We start from the raw sequence: 23,811 nt of genomic DNA on the forward strand, positions 1-23,811 counted from the left end.
GGCTACACATGTGATACCCAGTTTTGGTGAGAAGAGGTGGTGGGCTTTAAAGCTATAAAAGTGTTCCAAATTTTATGAGGAGGAGGAGATGGGTAGAATTCAATCTTGGGATTCAAGTGGGCTAATCCACTTTGATATTTGCAATTGGCAAATCTTGTGGTCACCATGCAAATGCCAATTCTCTACAATTGGGCTTATATTGACTATTGGCCCTATAGACTATTGTTCCTACAGACTAGTCCCATCTATCTTGTGGTGATATCTCTTATATAAGGGTGCATTCCCACTATTCATATCGTGTCCTTTCCAACAAAGAAGTAGTGTGCACAAGGCTGATCAAAGGCCTTTTCCCACGCATCACACATAGAGGAAAAAAAGATTTATCTCTCTCTCTCTCTCTCTCTCTCTCTCTCTCTCTCTTCTCCTCCTCCCATATACACCACTTGTGCACCAAAATCACAAGCTAAGATGGACAATTATGTTGTGATGATATGAGTAGTGAACCATTTGTGAGAGAATTAGACATTATCATCTTTAAGATGACAAGATCTTCCTCACTAGAAATTTTATTGTGTACTACCAATGATGAAATGACTACAAAGGGGGCTACAAATCTTTTAATTGTATGTCACACATGAGAGAGATTTGTTTAATGGGAGAAAATAAAGAAGATCAAATGAACCAAGTAAAACCAAAGCAACAACAAGTAGCAAAGAGAAGAGGAGAACCAAGGTGAAAAGTACCCAAACAAAAGATCAGCTTTTATGTTTTGAAGACCACATTATTTCTACCTCTACCTCACTCAATTTATACTACTTTAAAGATAGCACGAGTAAGACTCCCGCCTTACATTTCAAAAATTGTACTGTGAATTCTCTTTTAATCTACAAAGTATAGTTATAGATCTAAGCTTAGCTTCAAAACTTTTCAAAACAATCAACATAATATAGGTGGTTATATGGCATAACCATAAACTCCATCATGGATAATATTGAATATTACAAAATCCCCACTAACTTCATTGATACCCAATAGTGGGTGCAAAAACTATACCAAAATTATGCTCTCAAGACACTACATACCATTGTCGTCTAAAGTAGAATAGGAGACCGTAAAACTAGATCAATCTAGGAAAATCCGAGAGTCACCAAAAGAAAATATAATTATCTTCAACTCCATGGTGGATGATACTAACTAAATACCATTTCATTCCACTAACTTGATTAGTGCCCAATAGTGGGTGTATAAAAATGGACCAATGTATGCAATCAAGCTGGAACCCAAGCCCGCTCTATGGAAAGATTGATTGTAAGGCTATAAACAACATCTACACGTGAATTTTCCCAAAAGAAGGTAAAGACTCACAATAGTCAACCATGAGACAATATAACCATCAGATCCATAAATCATCAGCTTTGTGGTGGGTAGTATTGAATAAAAACTGCAATATCTCAACTAGCTTCATCATGTGCCCAATATCAGGTGCAAAAAATGTACCAATGCAAGACACACCACTCGAGGACATGCTTTAAAAAAATGTTCCCCATGGCCATTCTAAGACCCTCAACAAGATCTACCAAAAGGGTGTGCCAAAGAGGCATGCAGGGTCCTTGTAGGCCTCGTTGTTGCACCCTTATGGTAGCTCTTGTTGAGGACCACGAGGGTCTTAGAATGGGCATGGGGCACTTTTTTAAAAAATCATGACCTTGAGCGGTATGTGTTGCATTAGTACAATTTTTTGTGCCCACAACATTGGGCAATAATGAAGCTAGTGGTGATGTCGTAGTTTTTATTTAATACTATCCATGGGGCACTTTTTAAAAAAAATCATGACCTTGAGTGGTATGTGTTGTATTGATACAATTTTTTGTGCCCACAACATTGGGCAATAATGAAGCTAGTGGCGATGTTGCAGTTTGTATTCAATACTATCCATGATGGAGTTGATGCCTAATGGAGGTATTGGTTATTTTGTCTCTTGATTGACTACCATCAGTCTTATCTTGCACTTGCCTTTATGACTTAGCCTTTGGGATTGTCCTAGATTCATCTAGGTTTATGGTCTTGTATTCTACTTTGAACCACAATGTTCTGGGGAAATTCACATGTTTTTATGTTCCTACAATGAATTTTGCCATAGAGGGGGCTTGGATTTCAAGTTTTTGCTAAACCTTTTGATGCTATGTCCATATTGACTCAAACCTCTATTGATTTGATGAAGGGTTTAGATGTAGTTTTAGGCTTGCCCTTCTCAGCATGAGAGTTTCGTTCATGATCAAGAACGACTCTCTTGGAATACACACCCTTAGCTATTCTACTTTCCCTCCTCTATGGGCTCAAATGGCATGATAATGAGCTTTGGCCATCACAGTGCCAAAGATAATATTAAAGGAGAGAAAAGCTTGAAAGAAGAATAATAGAGAGTTTCAAAACCTCAATAGAGTGTGTTTGGAATCCCCTTAGCACATAATTAAGATCCTCCAATTTTTGGCAAACATGAATACAAAAGTGATTTCCAAAACACAACCTTTTTTTGGCTTTGGGGGTAGTGCTCAATGGGGTAGACATAAATAAAAGGGTAAAGGGGCCAAAAGGAAAGTTCACCCCTTCATAAATTCAAGTCAAATGAGTCCTAAAAAACACTCGATGAAGCTTTTTTTTAATTAGCTTTAATTAGAATTGATATTTGGTATTTCAACTCGTAAAGAACTTGAAGAAACCATCTAAGGTTGCAAATAGGGGATTTAAGAAGTTGATTACAAAACCAAGAATGTTACTATATCTCATAGTTGCACCTTGAAAGCCTCTACCAAAACGCTAGCATTGCTAATAATCAATGTCGCTCAGCTCCCTACTAAACATATCTCCACTCTTATAGATCTCTACTCTTATCACCATCACAACTAAGTATATTGTAAGCTTGTTAGCTATCAACTAAGTCCACTGCAAGCATATGGTGTTTTCAAATGAAGCTAAATCCTTTTTGTGCATCCTTAGTAGAGCAAAGAGAGTGAGGAGGAGTTAGAGGTTAGCAAGTGAAGAAAGCAAGGCAAGCTTTACATATGTATGTATATATTTATTCATACAATACCTCTATTTTGAACTTTTCAAATACCCTCATTTATTTTGAACCTCAAACTAATCATTGCCACAAACTTCCAGCACTTAAAAAAATATTGAAAGGTGAAAAGACAAAAAAGTTTGGCGCTACAATAGGGACCCTTTAGCGGCTATTATTCACAAGAGCATGTTTCCAAGAGACAATGTGTTAAAATGAATAAACATGTTACAATGTTGTCGTTCCCCCATCGACACACCCCCCCATTGATTCTCGTCAACACACCCGTCGTAGCCGCACCGCTTGACGCACACGGCCTGTCAGCCCACTTCATGATACAAGGCACCTAAAGTCTCCCCATTGAAGTCACATAATCTATACAAGAAACAAGCATACTAGTAAGTTCAAACTCTAGTTTATATGTCAATAGCATTGATTTTAAAAAAAAGTTTCATCTTGCAATGGCCTTATTAAGCAGGACCAAAGAAACTTACTTTTTTTTGCAGTGCTTCTTTCTATGCAAAGTCTTGCCATTAGATTGACACAACTTATACAAGAATCAAAGCAAATTACTAAGTTCAAGCTTTAGTTTATGTGAGTAGCAACAAAGTTTTGTCTTGTATTGGCATGGTCAAAGTGTACCTTTACAATATTACTTGGCCACTCTTGTCCATGTTGCAAGGCATCCTAAGCCTTTTTGTTAAGTTGGCATGATTTGTGCGAAAAACAAAATATACTGCTAAGTTCTTTGCAACAAAATGGTCAAAAAGACATTGAGACAAAACAACTTACTTTCTTTGCCATTCCACTTCATTCCGCAAAGCATCCAAAGTCCTCCCATTGACTAACATGATTTGTACAATAAATAAAGTGTATTAGTGACTAGGACACCATGCTTTTGAAATAGTCATAGTCCTTCCAACAACATGATCAAAGTGGTATCAAAAGAGACTAACAACCTACATGAAGTAGTTACACGTGTCCTTACTCTTCTTGATGCATCCATCGTGACCTTTATGAGGGTGCAATGCTTCATTACGTGCAATTGAAGCATCAAGAGGGAGATGAAGGGGTGCAAGAGAGAGATAGGAGAAGAGAGGGTAGAGAGAGGGGGGTAGAGAGAGAGAGAGGGGCTTAAAAATAAGGTTAGAAAAATAGAGGCCAAAAAGTGATTTTTTGATATAGATATACATTGGACACGTTTTAGAGGAAAAGAGGATTTTCTCAATAAAATTTTGAAAACGGTCATTTTTTGCCATCCCTCACTCAAGTTTTTGCTTATGTGGCAAGTGGTGATTTTTTTTTGGAGGGAAATCCAAAGAGAATATGTTTTGAATAGAGAGCATTGATTGGCTGAAAAACAGAAGCTGAAAATGAGTTTTGGATACGTACATATATACATATATATATGTATATATACATATATATATATGTATATATACATATATACATATATATATATGTATATATATATATTATAGTTAGGGCTATGTAAGGAAGCAAAAATGAGTTGATCACTTTTACCCTGCTTGAGAAGGGAAGCAACACATAATCCCCCAATGACACCTTCCTCAGGTCTCTCTTTCGACTTGACTAATGCTTGTCGACGTACATTTGGAACATTTTGGAGTTGCTCTTCATAAGAGATTCATCAATTTCTACATCAACGGTAGTCTACAACAAATGTAAGCAAGAAGGAGCTACAGAAGGTCCTCTATCTCCCTCTCTACAACGCTATATTTACAAAGGTCCTCTATCAAAAATATTTATTTACAGAAGGTCCTCTCTATCTCAAAGCTTTATTTACACCAACACTATTTGTATTACAAGCATCGCTGAAATTAAGAACGTTGAAAAGTAGCAACTTAAAATAGCTTCTAAAAGCCTTAAAAATGTGTACGACATTTGATAGGCAGCATGCCCAAAGCACTAAGATGCTTCTAAAAACCTTAAAAGTGTGTACAACATTTGATAGGCACTATGCCTATAGCACTAAGCATCATGCCTATAGCACTAACATGCTTCTAAAAGCCTTAAAAATGTGTACAACATTTGATAGGCACCACACCTATAGCACTTCCTACAAGCAAGCAATGCCAACAAGAGCCTTTTGAAAAGTTTTCATAGGAGGCCCATAATGGTGGGAAAAAAAGTGAAGTGATCTGTTTTGAAAGATGTTGCAGAGCTCTATGAGTCTCTTCATGAGCCAGGTTGTTGCTGAGATCAAAGAAGAAAATTATGCCCATTGGATGAAGGGGGGGGGCAGGAAGGGGGTCTTCATAGTATCAAGCATAGGCTCGAGGAAGGACATGCTTTCAGACAGCAATAAATTCCCTCCCCTATGAACTTCATGCGGCTACTACTTGTCTTGTCCCCTACCGGAGCTATTCTTGATTGAAAAATATGAAATTTTGTATTAAGTACCGTATAGTAAACCCTATGTACATTTTGTGTCTATCATAACACATACTCCTGGGCTTTTAAGGGAGGAAAAAAAGAGCTCATTCATATTTTTGACGAGTCTTATGGTTCAAGACTCCTAGGATAAAAAGTTATCCTGGCGTGTGCTTTCTGTCCACGCAGGCACTTCTCAGGAAAAAACTTGTATAAATCCTTATTAAAAACGTAATTCGTTTTGAATTCTAGTGTCCCTGCTTACTACACATTAGAAACAAAAGAAACTAAGTTTAAAATACTAATATTAAGTAAATTTTGGTATTTTGAAGCTCTTCTCAGTTAGTGCAATTATTATTCAGAGCAAACTCACAGAAAAAACGTAGCTTTGTATGCAATTCAATTAATTTAAAAAACTTCGTGCATGATTTTGTCATGTAAATGAAAAGTTAATAGGTCTAATTGTGTTTTTCCTAAACGAGCTAACTATGATTTGCCAGTAAATACTCACCAACAAAAAGGTTCTGCCCCACTACATTATTCTTCGATCTCGAGTAAAAAGGAGAAAATTCAAGAGTGTACGGTTTAAACAATGTAAAAAACCTCTTCCTTTCAGTTTGCATACACAGTAATGGGTAGAATTCATACATATAGATATAATTGGTTGAGCATAGACATAGTCTCTCTTTACAAGAATATCTGTACAGATGGACATGGCCGCACGGAATTGCGGACCAAACAAATTCAGGAGTGAAATAGACTATGTTGTACCTAGCTCCATTTTATGCAAGAGTTACTAGGTACCTCAGCTGCCTTCAAATTGCTTGATTATGCATCCAGTGTCCAGCACTCTAGGAATCAAAGTCTTGGAGCTAACTATCTCACCTTCCTTCACTATCATGGTCATGTTGTTAGGATCTAGCATCAAATGGATGTCAGTAACAGGATTCTTCTCCAGGACAAGCAAATCACCGTAAGCGCCTTCTGCAATCACGCCCACTTTACCTTCCATGCAGAAAAGTTTGGCACATGTTGACGTGGCTGACCTCAGGATGGAAGCAGCTGATAGCACTTTCGATCTCAGCTTGAACTCCTCCAGTTGGTGATCATGCATAGAGCCAAGAAGGTCAGTTCCAAAACAGATATTAACACCTGTTTCCTCTGCTGAGGCCAAAGCTTCAATCCCACATTCAAGAAGGTCGGCCACCTGCACAAGTCATAACACAAACAACTTTTAACAGGAGAAAATTCCAACGAAAACAAAATTCGGTCTTAAAGCTTTAGTCACCTTGTTTACTATTGCCTTGGGCATCCCTGCAGCCTCACCATGACGGCATATACAGTCATATGTGACCAGCGTTGGAACAAGAAAAGCACCCTTACTTCTCATCAAGTCTAAGCATTCATTGTCTACAAACTGCAACCGAAACCTAGATTATTTGATAGGCTAGCGACAAAAAACATAAAGACTCACCAAGAGAGGTCACACACAAAGCTCACAAGCTTTCTGATGAAAAGAGATTTCCAATGCAAATACAGTTCCATCACAGAGAGAGTTTGAAGTCTAGTTCAACCGGTTGACGTTTACATTTCCATGTTCAATGCTTCGTATACCGAGTTCCAAGGCTCGCTTGACAGAGGCTGCAGTGTATGCATGAGCGCAGACATATGCTCCAACATTCTTAGCTTCTTCTACAACTGCAGATATTTCTTCTGCGGAGAACTGCATTCACAACGTTCAGTTAGGACACTTCAAAGGAAATCTCGCATGTACATTCTGGAAACGACTGCAGAATAAATCCATTGTAACCTGAAGATTTTTCACGTGATCAGTAGGAGAAGCCACTCCTCCAGAAGCCATAATTTTCAATTGACTGGCTCCCTTCCTTAGTTCATCTCTAGCCGCTTTTCGTACTTCAGGTACTCCATCACACACCCTCCCAAGATTGACTGAGCTTCTTGAGCAGCTGCAACCACAAAGTTGGTCTTCACTTGGCAGGCGGAAATCACCATGGCCACCAGTCTGCGAGAGTGCAGCGCCACTAAACAATATACGAGGACCAGGAATAGAGCCTTCTTCCACCGCCTGCAAACACACTCATAGCAACTTTATTTCTTGTCAACGAAAGGTTAGTATGACGAGGATAGCGAAAAGAAATTTGTTCTCCCTTCTGGGTTGCATGAACTAGACTGAGAAGTGCTCCAAGCGACCTCACTTGCCCTCGTGCAGCCTCTCTGGTGTGTTTCAAAAAGTTTGTCCAGTAAAACCAGCAAGGGTGTCATTGTCAGGAAAACATATACAAGAAAGCCCAAGATTGTACGAGCCATGATCTGGATAACAGAAGCATGAACTCAAATCCAGGAAACTCTATAAGGCAAAGGGTCATGCAATGATGTACCAAAGTTGTGCATGCATTGTGGTAGAACTTAAAAGACAAGTCAATACAAAGAAATGATTCGTGTGGCCCATGCATATGGCCATTAAATATAGAAGCAATTTGACCAAATATATAATCTATAACATGTTTTATGAAGAGTGTAATAGGAGGTGATGTAACAATATCAGTCTTTGTAAATAATTAATTAATTTACTAAAAAATAATTATTTTGTAAATAATAAATCTTTTTACAAAAATAATTATTTAACTAATTGTGTGCGCATCAGAATAGAATTAGTATTTCTATGGCCTCAGGTGTGCGTAAATGCCAACTAGAACACCTCACGTAGACCCTAGCAAAAAATACCCTAAAGCCTTAGTGATTGGGAAATCGGCCTTCAAAAGGGGTAGACGGTAGCCTCAGATTTTAGGCTCAGAAAAATTATGCGGGTCAGTGCGAGCACAGGAATGAGATGGGGTCCTTAGAACAATAATCCTAAGGCCTTCATTAGTTTTAATAAGGCCTTAGGATAAGTAAGTTAAATTAACTTTAACTATTTGTGCTCGGGCAAGTGGCCGGACAAGTGTGAACAGGTAATGCAAGAGCAATGCCCGTGCAGCATAGAAACTTTGTTGTTCTCGTGGGAAGAATTAATGTTAACATTTGTGAGTTAGTTGCACATTGTTTTAGTGACTTGGGAACTTTTAAAATTTAAAAGTTGAAGGGTTTTAAAGTTTTGTCGGGGAACCTTTGATGTTCTCGAGGGAAGAATTAATGTTAAAATTTGTGAGTTAGTTGCACATTGTTCAAGTGACTTGGAAACTTTTAAAATTTAAAAGTTGAAGGGTTTTCAAGTTTTAAAAGTAAGTGTGTCAAGTGGCCCACTTACTCATGCAATCTCTCTCTCTCTCTCTCTCTCTCTCTCTCTCTCTCTCTCTCTCTCTCTCTCTCTATTTAAGAGCAACACCCCTCTCTTTAGGGGTTGGCAATGCTCCTATCCCTAATGTGAGCGTGCTCTACGCGGTGAAGCTCTCCATTAGAGCTTGAGAGCAGCCCCTTGTGACATATGTAGTAGTTCTGAGCTCCCATTGTCTAAAACAAGGGCTCTCACAGCCATAGCCACCTTCTCGAGAAGTTTTGTCGCAAGAAGTTGCAGCAAACACTCTCTTCCTAGGACGTAATGGCTGTAATTTCTCTGTTTTCAACCCCTGATCATCTCAATTAGGGCGATTTTCAACAGAGCACTTATAGAATTTCAGTTTTCTCTATTTATCCTACGCATACACAAAAGTTTGATGCAATTCCATCGCCTCCGTTTCAACATTAGAACGTGCACACGTAATAATTTCGAGTTATGTGCAGAAAATTAAAGCAAGCGTATCGCGCATTTTGCTTGTTTTCTCTGGTGTTCATTGCATGAATGATTAAGCATGAAGGGCACCAGCTAGCGGAAGATAGACTCTCTTCTATGAGAGCTTCCAAGAAGGTTTTTTGGAAGATAGACTCTTGTTTGTGAGAGCTTCCAAGGTTATTTTGGAGGATTAACGTTTTTAATTAAGAACTTCCAAAAGGTCTCACAGAAGAGGAGAAATCTTCTTAGGAGATAGAGAGTGGGTACACTTTCTCAGTCAGTAGCAAGAATAGAATTGAGAATAGGTGTTTGCTCCGTTCCTGCGCTTGTAAAGATTCTCCCTTGGTAATAAAGATACTCTCTTTATTTGGGGGGGGGGGAGGGCGGGGGGGCTGCCCATCTTTTGGTCCCCAATGATGTATCAAACTTTTCTCTCAGCTCTCAGTTCTCTTGAATTTATGATTTTCATTTAAATGTTAGTTTACGCTTCCGTCTTTGTGACAAATGATGAAAGATTAAATTTGAGGCTACACGAGATCACCAATTATCCTCTCCCGTAGGGTGGAAAGAAACGCCCGAACCCCACGAGCCACACCCAACAAGAAAGAAATCCATGACCATATGTTTTTTTAAAATAGAACAAAGGACCTTTGGGAATTCTTCTCAATTGCAAGCTACGATTAACCTGTAGCCCCCCATTATCATGCGCTAAAAAACACTTCAGCTTTCTATGGCAGAAAAGAAAGCTAACATCTAAACCGAGTGTCTTCCACCAAGACTCAAATTCCTCCCTCTCTTTCTATAATTGATTGCCTTTTGCACTATTTATGATCTTCAAGGCAAAGACAATAGCATTTATTTGCAGATGCTCAAGGACGAAGTTGTCAATCCAACCAAGGCTCATTCGACTCCACAAAAGGAAGAATAGGAAATGATGTTATTTACTGAGTGGCTTTTCACAAAGATTGCTATATCCACAAGGAATTTCCAGAAGTGCACACAGACCACTTGCTGGCAAAACATCCAAAGTGCATGATCCCAAATCAACCAATCACCTTTCAATGGCCAAATGGTGTTTTTCGAATTGGCTAGAATATTTGTATGCCATGCATCACGACAATAATAAAAAAACTCAAGTTACCATGAAAGAGCATCTCACAAAGGGCATGCAATTGATGCCTTTATGTGCATCTTGATGTTCATCCACTCGTTCTTAAATGACTCGCCATTTTGGACCAAGGCTGAACGAAATACCTTTCCAACAAGAAAGTCCGCTACATGCTATTACATGATTTTTAAAGTCTCCAATAGCAGCTCCTCCCATATGCTTTGTTCGAATCATACGCTCCCTCAAACAAACTAAGAAGTTCCTTCTTGTGAAAGTGCTTTCATTTTGTTGCAAGAATCAATACACTGAGTACGTAAAGTGAGCACCTTATATGACCATGGAAGAAAAGGCTTAAAGTAAAAAAACATTGGCAATGTGATAGCTTGACATGCAATGGTTACACTTTAACGTCTAGGCAAACCTGAAAAGGTGCTTGCATTTTCCGGGACATAAACTTACAAAAATTGGATCCTCGAACCCTGGAGGTTGTTCCACATAAACCTCCTCCTCTCATCACCATTGAGGAATGCCGAAACAACATCCATCTGAAAAACCGGCCACCTGAAAAAGGCAACAAGGGCAAAAAAGTTCCATATAGTCGCCATTCGTACGATCGGTGCAAAGGTCTTCTCGTAGTCTACACAAGGTTTTTGGGAGAAGCCTTTGGCAACTAGTCTTGCCTTGTGCTTGTCCAAAGAACCATCACATTTGTACTTGGTCATGCAGACCCATTTGACACCAATCACTTTCCGCGCCGAGGAACCAACACCCAAGTGTTGTTCTTCTTGATGGAATCAAGTTCTTTCTACATAGCCAGCTTCCACAACGTGCCTCCTCAACTATAAGACGATCTTTGTCCTTAATCACTGTAGACATCAGAGCATAGTTCACCTGAAGTAAAGGCTCATCCACCTCAGCAAGTCGAAGTCACTACGAGCGTCGTGTGGTACCGGCTTCACGCCAATTGGATGGAAAATCTGAGGTTGTTGCATCTCGCAGAGTCTCCAATAGCCACTTCGGCAACTTGTCAGGCTTACTCCCCGTGGGAGGAGCTATAGGTATAGCTGGCTCTAACTCGGCACTATGATGAGAACCACTATCATCTGCATCATCGAGAATGGGTGCATACTCCTCCGAAGCCTGAGGGACAGGGGTAGGAGAAGAGGGTTCATCAATAGGCAAATCAAAATCCGGGTCTCCAAGTATCCGCAAGTCGGAGATTGTTGTGAAGGCTTGGGAGCGGAAGCCTCCTCTAGAGGTAAGATCTCGTCGAAGGTAACATCACGACTGAGTACAACATCCTTCTTCTCGAGATCATAAAGTCGATATCCCACATAAAGTCGATATCCCACAAAAAATATTCTCCGGGTCTTGGGGTCAGACTTCCCTCTTTGCTCCTTCCGTACATGGACATAGGCATCGCTCCCAAAAATTTGAAAATGAGAGACATCGGGCTTCTTACCAAAATAGGCTTCAAATGGTGTCTTCTTAGGAACTGAATAGCTTGGAGATTGGTTTATGGTGTGGACAGTTGCCGCCAACTGCCTCGGCCCATAAGGACTTTGGTAAATCTCGATGCTCAAGCATGGTCCGTGCCATTTCTACCACTGTCCTATTCTTCCGCTCCACAACTCCATTCTCTGAAGGTGAATTGGTATTTGCAAGCTCTCGCTTGATGCCATAGTCCGTACAAAACTGAAAAAAAACATTGGAGGTAAACTCCCCACCTTTGTCCGATCGAATAGTCTTCAACACTTGAATGCTTTCTGTAAGGTGCAGCGGATGTGAATGTTGAACTTTACTCAAGATGAGTGCTCCGAACGATGCTCAAGGGTTCCTTTTACTTACGGAAGGGAGAGCCTTCCGTTCCTTTAGTGAGAGAGTGCAATGGACACAAACAAAGTGAATGGACACTGTGAATGAAGGTGCTGAGACTGAGAGATAGAGAGAGAAGAGAATATGACACCAGGCAAGTTGTCAAACCCTCCTCCAAGGGCCCCTCTCTCGATGGCAAGAAAGGTCTATGCTATTGATTCACAATCTGATACAAGGGGCTGATGCAATGAGTCTAAGTGTTGCTATGCTGAGGCCAACGATGACGACGGATCTACTGTAAAACACTGGTTTTGCTGCTGGTTTATTGCTGAAGAAAAACGCTGCCTTGCTGCTGCTTTTACTGCTGAGAAACACTGATCCGAAAGGCTGGAAACGCTGCTCTGCAGGGGGCTGAAAGTCAGAGATCTGTATGGGCTGAATTCGCTGACCTGCAGGGCTGTAAACATGCTAGCCTGGCTGGGTCAAAAACACTGGTGCAAAGGCTGCAAAAGCGCCGTATAAGTCTGTTGAAGATCGCCAAGGTCATGGGCTGAAAACGCTGGCTTGATGCTTGAAAAACGCTGAAGTGGGGGCCTCCAAAACGCTGGGCTTTGATGGTTCTTGCTTGAGAAGTGCCTGTTGAGCAATGCTCCTGCTGCCTCTTCTGCTATGGAATGCTAGCCTAGGGTTTGCTTATATATTACCTTAGCAAAATTGCCCTACCTAGTTCCCAACAAAAGTCACTTTAAATAATAAGTGAAAAATGTCAAAAATAGGGAAATATAGGTTCTGTGCGCTAGAAAATGCTCCTGATGGATTATGATGGATTCTGATGGAAATGCTGATGATCATGTTGTGTGCAACCATAGGATATGCATCTACTCTAAGTGTCTGGACATGCAAGGTCTGCGAACAGACTCACAAAAGTGCCAGATCACTTCCTATTCTAGATTGACTCGATTGAACTGAACCCTGGTCATGCTGTAGCTTGTCCACGGACACATAGGGTTGGATGTGTCACATGACATCCCCTCCTTTTCAAAGTGAGATACTGGTACCGAACTGTATGGCGTCGAGGGAGATCGCCAATAACATCCGGAATCCTGGAAAGGACTCTTCGCCGGCCCCCTCTGATGCGTGGGACATGCGATACTTGAACTTCATAAAGGTCTGCAACGCTTGCTTCTTTGGGCCACACCAAAAGCGACACAAAGTCTTTTGGGGCTCCTTCAATGCTTCAACTTCGTCTATAGTCATGCGTTCAACTTCTTCGAGAATCTCCGATGCTGAAAATTCTTGAAACCACTTCCAACACAAAAACATAAACATACCCATTCCATGTAAAGTGACTGGAAAAAATCTCGTCTTCTCTAAAGACTGTGCATGCAATGTAGATGAACAAATAGACGGAGTGCCAAACCGTTCACCACACACACGCAAACAATGAGATCGAATCTTGTCTTTCTGATCTAAATCAATCAACTGTAGCAATTTATAATGGAAATGCCGATGCTTGATGCTCAATCCTTCTTGTGCTCTTTCCACGACTGTGTCGTGCCAAGGAAGAGACATGGAATGTGACTTCCTTGAATGCAAACATTTCATCTTTTCATGAGAAATCTGCATACATCTGTACTCATTAATGAGTGAATCGTGCTCAACATACAATATGTCATGCCTAGGAAAAGGGATCACATAAAGAAGCTGATTAAAATATTAGGAAACGATCACGAATGAAACACTCGTACAATGCGTGCTGACTAATCATTCGTACACATAATACTTCCTGTGACGGTTCTCTGGACCTAGGCTCGAGAGCCAAGATCGGTTCTTCGTGAGGGGGTTCTTTCTGAGGGGGTTCTTTGGACCTCGACTCGAGAGCCAAGATCGGTTCTTCGTGATTGATCGAATCTGAAATGAGGTTAGCTTCACTAGAGAAAGGATCAACTAACACATCAACCTTGTGAACAATCACATCATCTTCATTCAAATCATCATGCTCGTGAGAAATCACATCTTGATCATGCAAATCATCATGCTTGTCATTGCCATTTAATTCATCATGCTTATCAGTATCATTCAAATCATCATGCAAATCCTGTGTCATGCTTTGGAAAAGAAGAGACTCAAAGTCTCCTTCTCCTGATCCTTTGCAATCTGTGCATGCACACTAGAAAAGAGTCGAAACAACTCTTGCATCTGTTGGGCTCTCTGTTTGGCCGCCAAGCGTGCTTGCTCACGCGCACGCTCAAAGTCGGCCTTTCTTTCTGCTTGTCTTGCTTCACGTTCTAACTTTATGTTCATCATCATCATGTCGAAAGCCTTTATAGAAGTTAGTGCAATCGAAGGGAGAGGGTTAGAAAAACCTCCTGGTGGGGAAAATTCTTCTTCTCTACTTTCATGCTCATCACTCTCATGCGAAGTATCCATTCCGCTTCAAGTGATGACCATACTCTGAGATCTTGGGTCCTTAAGTTCACGAGAAACTTGGGTTTTTGTGGGTCTTGGGTCCTTGGGTTCTTTAGGTTCTTGAGGGTCTTGAGGTTCTTACGGTTCTTCTTTCGCTTGCAATCTGTGTTAGGAAAGGATCTTCTCTTCACCCGAGCTCTTCTCTTTTCTGCGGGTGCACCCCTTGGCGGCCTTGAGCTCACACCAAGGGTGCTTTTTCCCACCTCACGGCGATTGGCCGGCCGCTAAGTGCACGGTCCGCTCTCAATGAGTAAAAAGAGGCACAAGGAGAGGCTGGACAAGCCCTTCTTTCTTGGGATTCCTGTCACTCTTCAAAAACACGATTAGGAATCAACACGCCCAAGAGGACTTGGGTTACGTGCCACCGTAACAAGCAAAAAAAATTATGTGGTCCTTGTGGTTCTTTCCTTGAGTGATACAGAACACTGCCAAAGCTCTGATACCAATGTAAGGTGCACTGGATGTGAATGTTGAACTTTTGCTCAAGATGAGTGCTCCGCCTTTTACTTACGGAAGGGAGAGCCTTCCGTTCCTTTAGTGAGAGAGTGCAATGGACACAAACAAAGTGAATGGACATTGTGAATGAAGGTGCTGAGACAGAGATAGAGAGAGAAGAGAATACGACACCAGGCAAGTTGTCAAACCCTCCTCCAAGGGCCCCTCTCTCGATGGCGAGGGAGGTCTATGCTATTGATTGCACAATCTGATACAAGGGGCTGATGCAATGATATACCTAGATGAATCCAGGATATACCCAGATTCACCCTTGAAGGAAAGTGCAAGGTATCAGTCTAAGTGCTGCTATGCCGAGGTCGACGGTGCGGACAACGATGACGATGGATTTACTGTAAAACGCTGGTTTTGCTGCTGTTGTACTGCTGAAGTAAAACGCTGCCTTGCTGCTGGTTTATTGCTGAAGAAAAACGCTGCCTTGCTGCTGGTTCTACTGCTGAGAAACCCTGATCCGAAAGGCTGGAAACGCTGCTCTGCAGGGGGCTGAAAATCAGAGATCTGTATGGGCTGAATTCGCTGACCTGCAGGGCTGTAAACATGCTAGCCTGGCTGGGTCAAAAACACTGGTGCAGAGGCTGCAAAAGCGCCGTATAATTCTGTTGAAGATCGCCAAGGTCATGGGCTGAAAACGCTGGCTTGATGCTTGAAAAACACTGAAGTGGGGAGCCTTCAAAACACTGGGCTTTGATGGTTCTTGCTTGATAAGTGCCTGTTGAGCAATGCTCTTGCTGCCTCTTCTGCAGTGGAATGCTAGCCTAGGGTTTGCTTATATCTTACCTTAGCAAAATTACCCTACTAGTTCCCAACAAAAGTCACTTATAACAATAAGTGAAAAATGTCAAAAATAGGGAAATATAGGTTCTATGCACTAGAAAATGCTCCTGATGGATTCTGATGGAAATGCTAATGATCATGTTGTGTGCAACCAGAGGATATGCATCTACTCTAAGTGGTCTGGACATGCAAGGTCTGCGAATAGACTCACAAAAGTGCCAGATCACTTCCTATTCTAGCTGACTTGACTTAACCGAACCCTAGTCATGATGTAGCTTGGCCACGGACACAAAGGGTTGAATGTGTCACGTGACACTTTCCTTCTCCACAAGAGTACGCCAATTCTTGAGGAGGCCAAATGCCTCGTGCTTGTGCTGTAGAAAATATACCCAAATATAACCGCTGAAATCATCCACCAATAACATGAAATAGAGAGCTTGCCGAGGGAAGGGGTCTGCATAGGTCCACAAAGATCGGTGTGAACCAACTTCAATACGGCAATGGCTCGACTTGTAGCAAGCCTCGGGATAGATTCTCGATGTTGTTTCCCACGAATGCACGTAATACATTTCCAATGCTTACTCCCAACATCTGGTAAGCATGTAAGCAATATGCTCACGAAAAGCAAGCCGAAGAGCATCACTGTTCAAAGGACCAATGTCACGTGACACATCCAACCCTATGTGTCCGTGGACAAGCTACAGCATGACCATGTTTTAATTCAATCAAGTCAGTCTAGAATAAGAAGTGATCTGGCACTTTTGTGAGTGTTCGCAGACCGTGCATGTCCAGACACTTAGATTAGATGCATATCCTCTGGTTGCACACAGCATGACAATCAGATTTCCATCAGAACCCATCACACTGCATAGACCTATTTTCTCTATTTTTGACATTTTTCACTTATTATTTTTAAGTGACTTTTGTTGGAAACTAGGTAGGGCAATTTTGTTAAGATAATATATAAGCAAACCAAAGTTGGCACTTTCTGGCAGAAGAGGCAGCATGAGCACCTTGCTCAACAGGCACCTTCTCAGCAGAACCCCCCAACATGGCCTAGCGTTTTTGCAACACAGCATCAAGCTAGTGTTTTTGCAAAACAGATCAACCTTGGCGTTTTTGCATTGCAGAGCAGCTTCGGCATTAGCAGACACAGCAGAACGACTTCACGACAGTAGATCAGCCCTAGCGTTAGTAGATTCCCCCCAGCAACAGAATTCAGCCCTAGCGTTTTTGGAGCAGCAAGACATCCAGTGCTTTGCAGATCTTCGCGATAGAATCAGCCCATAGACCACCGTTTTCAGTTTTCAGCAGTCAGTTTCCATAGCAAAACCCCCAAACCTCGCAGATCTCACCTTCCTACAGCAGATCCTCGCTGCACGGTCAGATCCTGCGAAGTTTGCAGATTCAGCTCGGGAAACGCAGATTTCAGCATCTGCATTTTCAGCGCGTTGTCGTCACATCGTTGTCATCGATATCGTCATCTACATAGAGTCAGAATTCAGCAGATAAAGATTTGCAGATTTCAGCCCGTCTCGTCGTCATCGACATCGTCGGCAAGTCTGAGCATTGTAGAGATTTGTGCAATCATAAGTAGACCGCTCTCGCCATAGAGAGTGGGGCCTTTGGAGGAGGGTTTGACAACTTTCTGGTGTCGTATTCTTCTCTCTCTATCTCTCAGTCTCATGCACCTTCATTCACAGTGTCTATTCACTTTGTTTGTGTCCATTGCACTCTCTCACTAAAGGAACGGAAGACTCTCCCTTCCGTAAGTAAAAGGAACCCTTGAGCACAGTTCCGAGCACTCATCTTGAGCAAAGTTCAACATTCACTTCTGTTGCACCTTACAACCAAACCTGTAATGCCAAAGATCACGCGTGGTATCCATGTCGATGAAGAAAGAGCATGGAGCCTATAGAGTCTGTTCTCTACCGAGCCCCCTTTGACCTCCTTGCCGGATTGCCAATCCCGAATAGATACCGAATCCTTTGTAAAGATCACCTCCATTGTAAGGTGCAGCGGAATGAATGTTGAACTTTGCTCAAGATGAGTGCTCCGAACTGTGCTCAAGGGTTCCTTTTACTTACGGAAGGGAGAGCCTTCCGTTCTTTAATGAGAGAGTGCAATGGATACAAACAAAGTGAACGGACATTGTGCGTGAAGGTGCTGAGACTGAGAGATAGAGAGAGAAGAGAATACGACACCAGCGACGTAAAACCCTCCTCCAAGGGCCCCACTCTCGATGCGAGGGTGGTCTACTATTGATTGCACAATCTAGTACAATGGCTGATGTAATTCTAATGGGGCTATGTCGAGGTCGACGGTGTGGACGACGAAGACGAGGCTAATGCTGAAATCTGAGCGCTTGAATGCTGATTTAATGGCTCATGAAGACGTTGGCTGCAAGTCCCTTTCCGTCACTGCTTGGCTGTCCAAAAATGTTGCGGAAAAACGCTGCCTTGCTGGTCGCTGGTTTGCTGAAAAACGTTGGAATCCTTTGGCTGAAAACGCTGGAATACCTTGGCTGGAAACGCTGGAATTCCTGCTGAAAATCGTTGGTTGTAGGGCTCCAAAAACGCCAAGTTGAAGGGGGGGTCGTCTTGCTGAGAAGGGTCTCCAAAGGCCTGCTGCATTGAGTGTCTGATGCTCTCCTTCTTCTTCTGCCAGAAAGTGCTAGCTTTGGTTTGCTTATATATTATCTTAGCAAAATTGCCCTACCTAGTTTCCAACAAAAGTCACTTAATAAATAAGTGAAAATGTCAAAAAATAGAGAAAATAGGTTTAATGCACTGGAAAACTCCCTTGATGGATTCTGATGGGAATGTTGATGATCATGCTGTGTGCAACCGGAGGATATGCATCTATCTAAGTGATTGGTCATGCACGGTCTGCGAATAGACTCACAAAAGTGCCAGATCACTTCCTATTCTAGACTGACTTGACTGAACTGAACCCTGGTCATGCTGTAGCTTGTCCACGGACACATAGGGTTGGATGTATCACGTGACATCCCCTCCTTTTCAAAGTGAGGTACCGGTACCGAACTGCATGGCATCGAGGGAGATCGCCAATACCATCCGAAATCTTGGAAAGGACTCTTCGCTTGCCCACTCTGATGGGTGGGTCATGCGATACTTGAACTTCATAAAGGTCTGCAACGCTTGCTTCTTTGGGCCGCGCCGAAAGCGACACAAAGTCATTGGTAGCTCCTTCAATGCTTCAACTCTGTTTATGAACGTAGGTCCACCTTCTTCAAGAATCTCCATGGCTGAAAATTCCTGAAACCACTCCCAACACAAAAACATGAACATACCTATTCCATGTAAAGTGACTAGGAAAAATCTTGTCTTCCTCAAAGACTGTGCATGCAATGTAGATGAACAAATAGACGGAATGCCAAACTGTTCATCAAACACACGCAAACAATGAGATCGAATCTTGTCTTCTGATCTAAATCAATCATCTGTAGCAATTCACAATGGAAATGCCCATGCTTGGTGCTCATACTTTCATGTGCTCTTTCTACAACTCTGTCGTGCCAAGGAAAAGACATGGAAGTGACTTCCTTGAATGCATACTTTTCAGCTTTTTATGAATAATCCGCATACATCCATGCTCATTCATGAGTGAAATGTTCTCAACGTACAATATGTCATGTCTAGGAAAAGGGATCACATAAAGACGCTAACTAAAATACAAGAAACGATCACGAATGAAACACTCGAACAATGCCTGCTGACAAATCATTCCAACACATAGTACTTCCTGTGCAAGAGCCAAGATCGGTTCGTCGGGATCGATGGAATCTGCCTGTGGGCGTGCTGTGGACCTTGACTCGAAAGCCAAGATCAATTCTCCGTGATTGATCGAATCTGCAACGAGGTTAGCTTCGCTAGAAAAAGCATCAACTAAACCATCATCCTTGGGAACAATCACGTCTTGATCATACAAATCATCATGCTTGTGAGAAAACACATCTTGATCATCATGCTTGTCATTGTCATCCAAATCATCATGCTCATCATTATCATTCAAATTATCATGCTTATCATAATCATGCAAATCCTGTGTGTCAAGCTTTGGAGACTAAGAGACTGAGATAGTCTGCTTCTCCTGAATCCGTTCAATCTTCGCCTACATATTAGAAATGAGAAATGGAGAATGAACAACTTGCTCTCCACGAATGACAATGGGAGAGTCACTTTTGGCATTGAAAGTGAACGGATTTTCCGCCCAATCAATGAGAGGGTTATGCTCACGAAACCATCAAATGCCCAAAATCATCACATCCTGAGAGAGGAGAGACAAAAAAATTTCTACAGAAAGCAGCTTGTTGAACTGTAAACAACACATCAAGGCACTCTTTCGTGATGAGAGAGTCCATACCGGGAGCGAAGCCAGAGACCTCAAGAGGAGATTTCTGACTAACCTCTAGGCGGACTCTCTCAACAAGAGAGGGACTAATCACATCATGCATACTGCCTGGGTCAAACAATATGACAAAACGCTCCCCCGTCATATGACCATAACATTTAATGAGAGACTCATCAATGGGAGGGTCATGAGAAACTCGGGGCACACTCGTGTTGCCATTGATTGCATTGACAGAGGAAGTGGGTTTTGTGGATTCTTTAGATTCATTTGATTCAAGCTTAGGACATGTTCTTTTTATGTGACCCTTAATGTGACAATGAAAACAACGACCTTCCTTAGAATAAGTGCTTTGCTCTTCCAGCGTTATGTATCCTCCTAAAATTCCTTGTGCTACCTTTTTAGCAATTTGTTAGCTTTACCCTTAGGTTCATTGGAAGAGTTCTTTTTTGAGAGACTATTGGAAGATTCGTCAGAAGAGTTACCGTTCTTGCCATTCTTACCGTTCTTACCGTTCTGAGGGTTCTGAGAAGTCTGAGAGGTACTTGTGGAAGTCTTGTCTTGCTTAGGCTTTCCCATGTTGTGCTTCATCTCCTACGCGAAAGCAATCGCTACCGCTTTGTTGAGATCGATTGAATCGACACCTCGACATCATCCTTGATATACTCGTCCAATCCATAAAGGAAGGCCTCCTTGCGCTCCGCTTCCGATTTGCGTAATTGAGTGCCGAGCTGCAAAACACGATTAGAGAAAGACATAACTGGCATACCATTTTGCTTGAGACCGAGCCAATCGTCCTTCAATCGTGCTAGGTACTGTGGTGGCATAAACCGCGCCTTGAGCTTGTCTTGGAAATCGGCCCAATTGAAGGAAAGAGGCGTGAATTCGTCGGCTTCCTCTAGGTGCGCGGCCAACTGTGCCTCTTGCCATGCGTGGTACCAATTTATGGCATCACCAGCAAGGTACATGGCTGCCGTCAAAACCTTGCTATTTCCTGTCTTCTTAGTTGTCGCAAAATAAGCATTAAATTGATGCAACCAAGAATGAATAACCGTGGCATCCATCTTACCATCATTACTTATAGAGTTGGATCTTCTCTGTGACTGGGTTGTTGGAGTCCGAATCTCAGCTTGCGCCACTTGATGAACTACCAACATCTTTGGCTGGCTCGGACTTCGAGGCGAGAACATGTCGTACAAACTCTTGCATGCGTTGTTCACTCTGTGCCGCACGCTCTGCCTGTCTTTCTTCAGCCGCCAAGTGCGCTTGATCACGCTCACGCTCCAAGGTTTCTTGTCGGAGTTGGCGTTCACGCTCCAAGGCTTCCTGTCGTTCTGCTTTTCTTTCTAGTTGTGCCATCGCAACGCGATTTCTTTCTTGTTGTTGTGCCATCTCCATCATCGACTTAACCAACGCCTCCATAGGATTTTGCGTCGGGGAAGGGTCAGGAAAACCTCCATGGTGGTTTTCCTGACCCTTTCCTGACCCTATGCGAAGTATCCATTCCGCTTCAGGTGATGACCATACACTGTGATCTTTGGTTCTGAAGTTCACAAGGAGCTTGGGGTCTTGTGGGTCTTGGGTTCTTGGGTTCTTGGGGGTCTTGAGTTCTTGAGTATTGAGGGTCTTCTTTCGCTTGCAATGTGTTAGAGAAGGATCTTCTCTTCACCCGAGTTCTGCTCTTTTCCGCGGGCACACCCCTTGGCGGCCTTGCGCTCACACCAAGGTTGCTTTTTCCCACCTCACGCGAGTGGCATGCCGCTAAGTGCACGGTCCGCTCTCAATGAGTGAAAAGAGGCACAAGGGGAGGCTTCACAAGCCCTTCTTTCTTGGGTTTCCTGTCACTCTTCAAAAACACGATTAAAAATCGACATGCCCAAGTGGTCTTGGGTTACGTGCGACCGCAACAAGCAAAAAAAAAATGTGGTTCTTTTGGTTCTTTCCTTGAGTGATACAGAACACTGCCAAAGCTTTGATACCAATGTAAGGTGCAGCGGAATGAATGTTGAACTTTGCTCAAGATAGTGCTTCGAACTGTGCTTAAGGGTTCCTTTTACTTACGGAAGGGAGAGCCTTCCGTTCTTTAATGAGAGAGTGCAATGGATACAAACAAAGTGAACGGACACTGTGCGTGAAGGTGCTGAGACTGAGAGATAGAGAGAGAAGAGAATACGACACCAGAAATGTTGTAAAACCCTCCACCAAGGGCCCCACTCTCAATGGCGAGGGTGGTCTACTATTGATTGCACAATCTAGTACAATGGCTTATGCAATTCTAATGGGGCTATGTCGAGGTCGACGGTGTGGACGACGAAGACGAGGCTAATGCTGAAATCTGAGTGCTTGAATGCTGACTTAATGGTCATGAAGACGCTGGCTGCAGGTCCCTTTCCGTCACTGCTTGGCTGTCCAAAAACGCTGCGGAAAAACGTTGGAATCCTTTGGCTGAAAACGCTGGAATACCTTGGCTGGAAACGCTGGAATACCTTGGCTGGAAACGCTGGAATTCCTGCTGAAAATTGCTGGCTGTAGGGCTCAAAAACGCTAGGTTGAAGGGGGGGTCGTCTTGCTGAGAAGGGTCTCCAGAGGCCTGGTGCACTGAGTGCCTGATGCTCTCCTTCTTCTTCTGCCAGAAAGTGCTAGCTCTGGTTTGCTTATGTATTATCTTAGCAAAATTGCCCTACCTAGTTCCCAACAAAAGTCACTTAATAAATAAGTGAAAATTGTCAAAAAATAGGGAAAATAGGTTTCATGCACTGGAAAATTCCCTTGATGGATTCTGATGGGAATGCTGATGATCATGCTGTGTGCAACCAGAGGATATGCATCTAATCTAAGTGACTGGTCATGCACGGTCTACGAACATACTCACAAAAGTGCCAAATCACTTCCTATTCTAGACTGACTTGACTGAACTGAACCCTGGTCATGTTGTAGCTTGTCCACGGACACATAGGGTTGGATGTGTCACGTGACATCCATGCCAAGCTTGCACACCTCGTGCACACACTTAAGATGAAATGCCAGCTTTGGAGCATAAAGTACCTTGGAGGTATGCATATCTCCTCTGCCGTCGAGAATGAGCTCCATGGAACCCTCGTTGTGAATAGGAATTTCAAATTTGTCGCCAATGAAGATGGTACCACAGTGTCGTCGCATGTTGGACAAAAGATCCTTCGAAGATGTCATGTGTCGTGAGGCACCACTGTCAAGGATCCAATCGTGATTGTCTCGACCCGCAAGAGTCGTCATGGCCTCCGATGTCCCTGAAGAGTTTGTCAAGGGGAGAATCTCCAAATGAACAAAGGCCGGAGACTGAACCACTGCCGTCGAGAAAGTCGAAGCCTCTCCAACTCGCTGTGGACACTTCCTCCAATAATGTCCCTTCTCACCACAATTGTTGCAATGTCATTCTGCCTTCAAGGCGTCACGCTCGGCATCACTCTTCTTGTCTTTGGTGTTGTTGCTTTTCTTCTTACCCTTCTGTTTCTTGTTGTTGTCAGAAGAACCGGTCAAGGCTTCGGAGTTGACTTCTTCCCTGTTTTGAACCGCTCCTCCTAGTCCAAAACCATTGGAACT

General features: G+C 42.6%; 1 protein-coding gene across 1 annotated transcript in view; it reads right to left on the reverse strand.

Moving 5' to 3' along the window:
• Positions 1-6,029: 6,029 nt before the first annotated feature.
• The window catches only part of LOC147463807 (uncharacterized protein YJL213W-like), a 41,665-nt gene continuing 23,883 nt past the window's right edge, over positions 6,030-23,811 (reverse strand). Inside the window, exons 3-6 of the mRNA XM_086491253.1 lie at positions 7,263-7,538; positions 7,041-7,175; positions 6,741-6,869; positions 6,030-6,659 (exon numbers count right to left, since the gene is read on the reverse strand). Of these exons, the coding sequence (XP_086347379.1) occupies positions 6,258-6,659; positions 6,741-6,869; positions 7,041-7,175; positions 7,263-7,538 (942 nt within the window). The 3' untranslated portion in view covers positions 6,030-6,257. The remainder of the gene's footprint in view (positions 6,660-6,740; positions 6,870-7,040; positions 7,176-7,262; positions 7,539-23,811) is intronic.

This window comes from Adiantum capillus-veneris, chromosome 2 (assembly GCF_014529385.1).
Source record: "Adiantum capillus-veneris isolate H3 chromosome 2, ASM1452938v2, whole genome shotgun sequence".
Taxonomy (NCBI): domain Eukaryota; kingdom Viridiplantae; phylum Streptophyta; class Polypodiopsida; order Polypodiales; family Pteridaceae; genus Adiantum; species Adiantum capillus-veneris.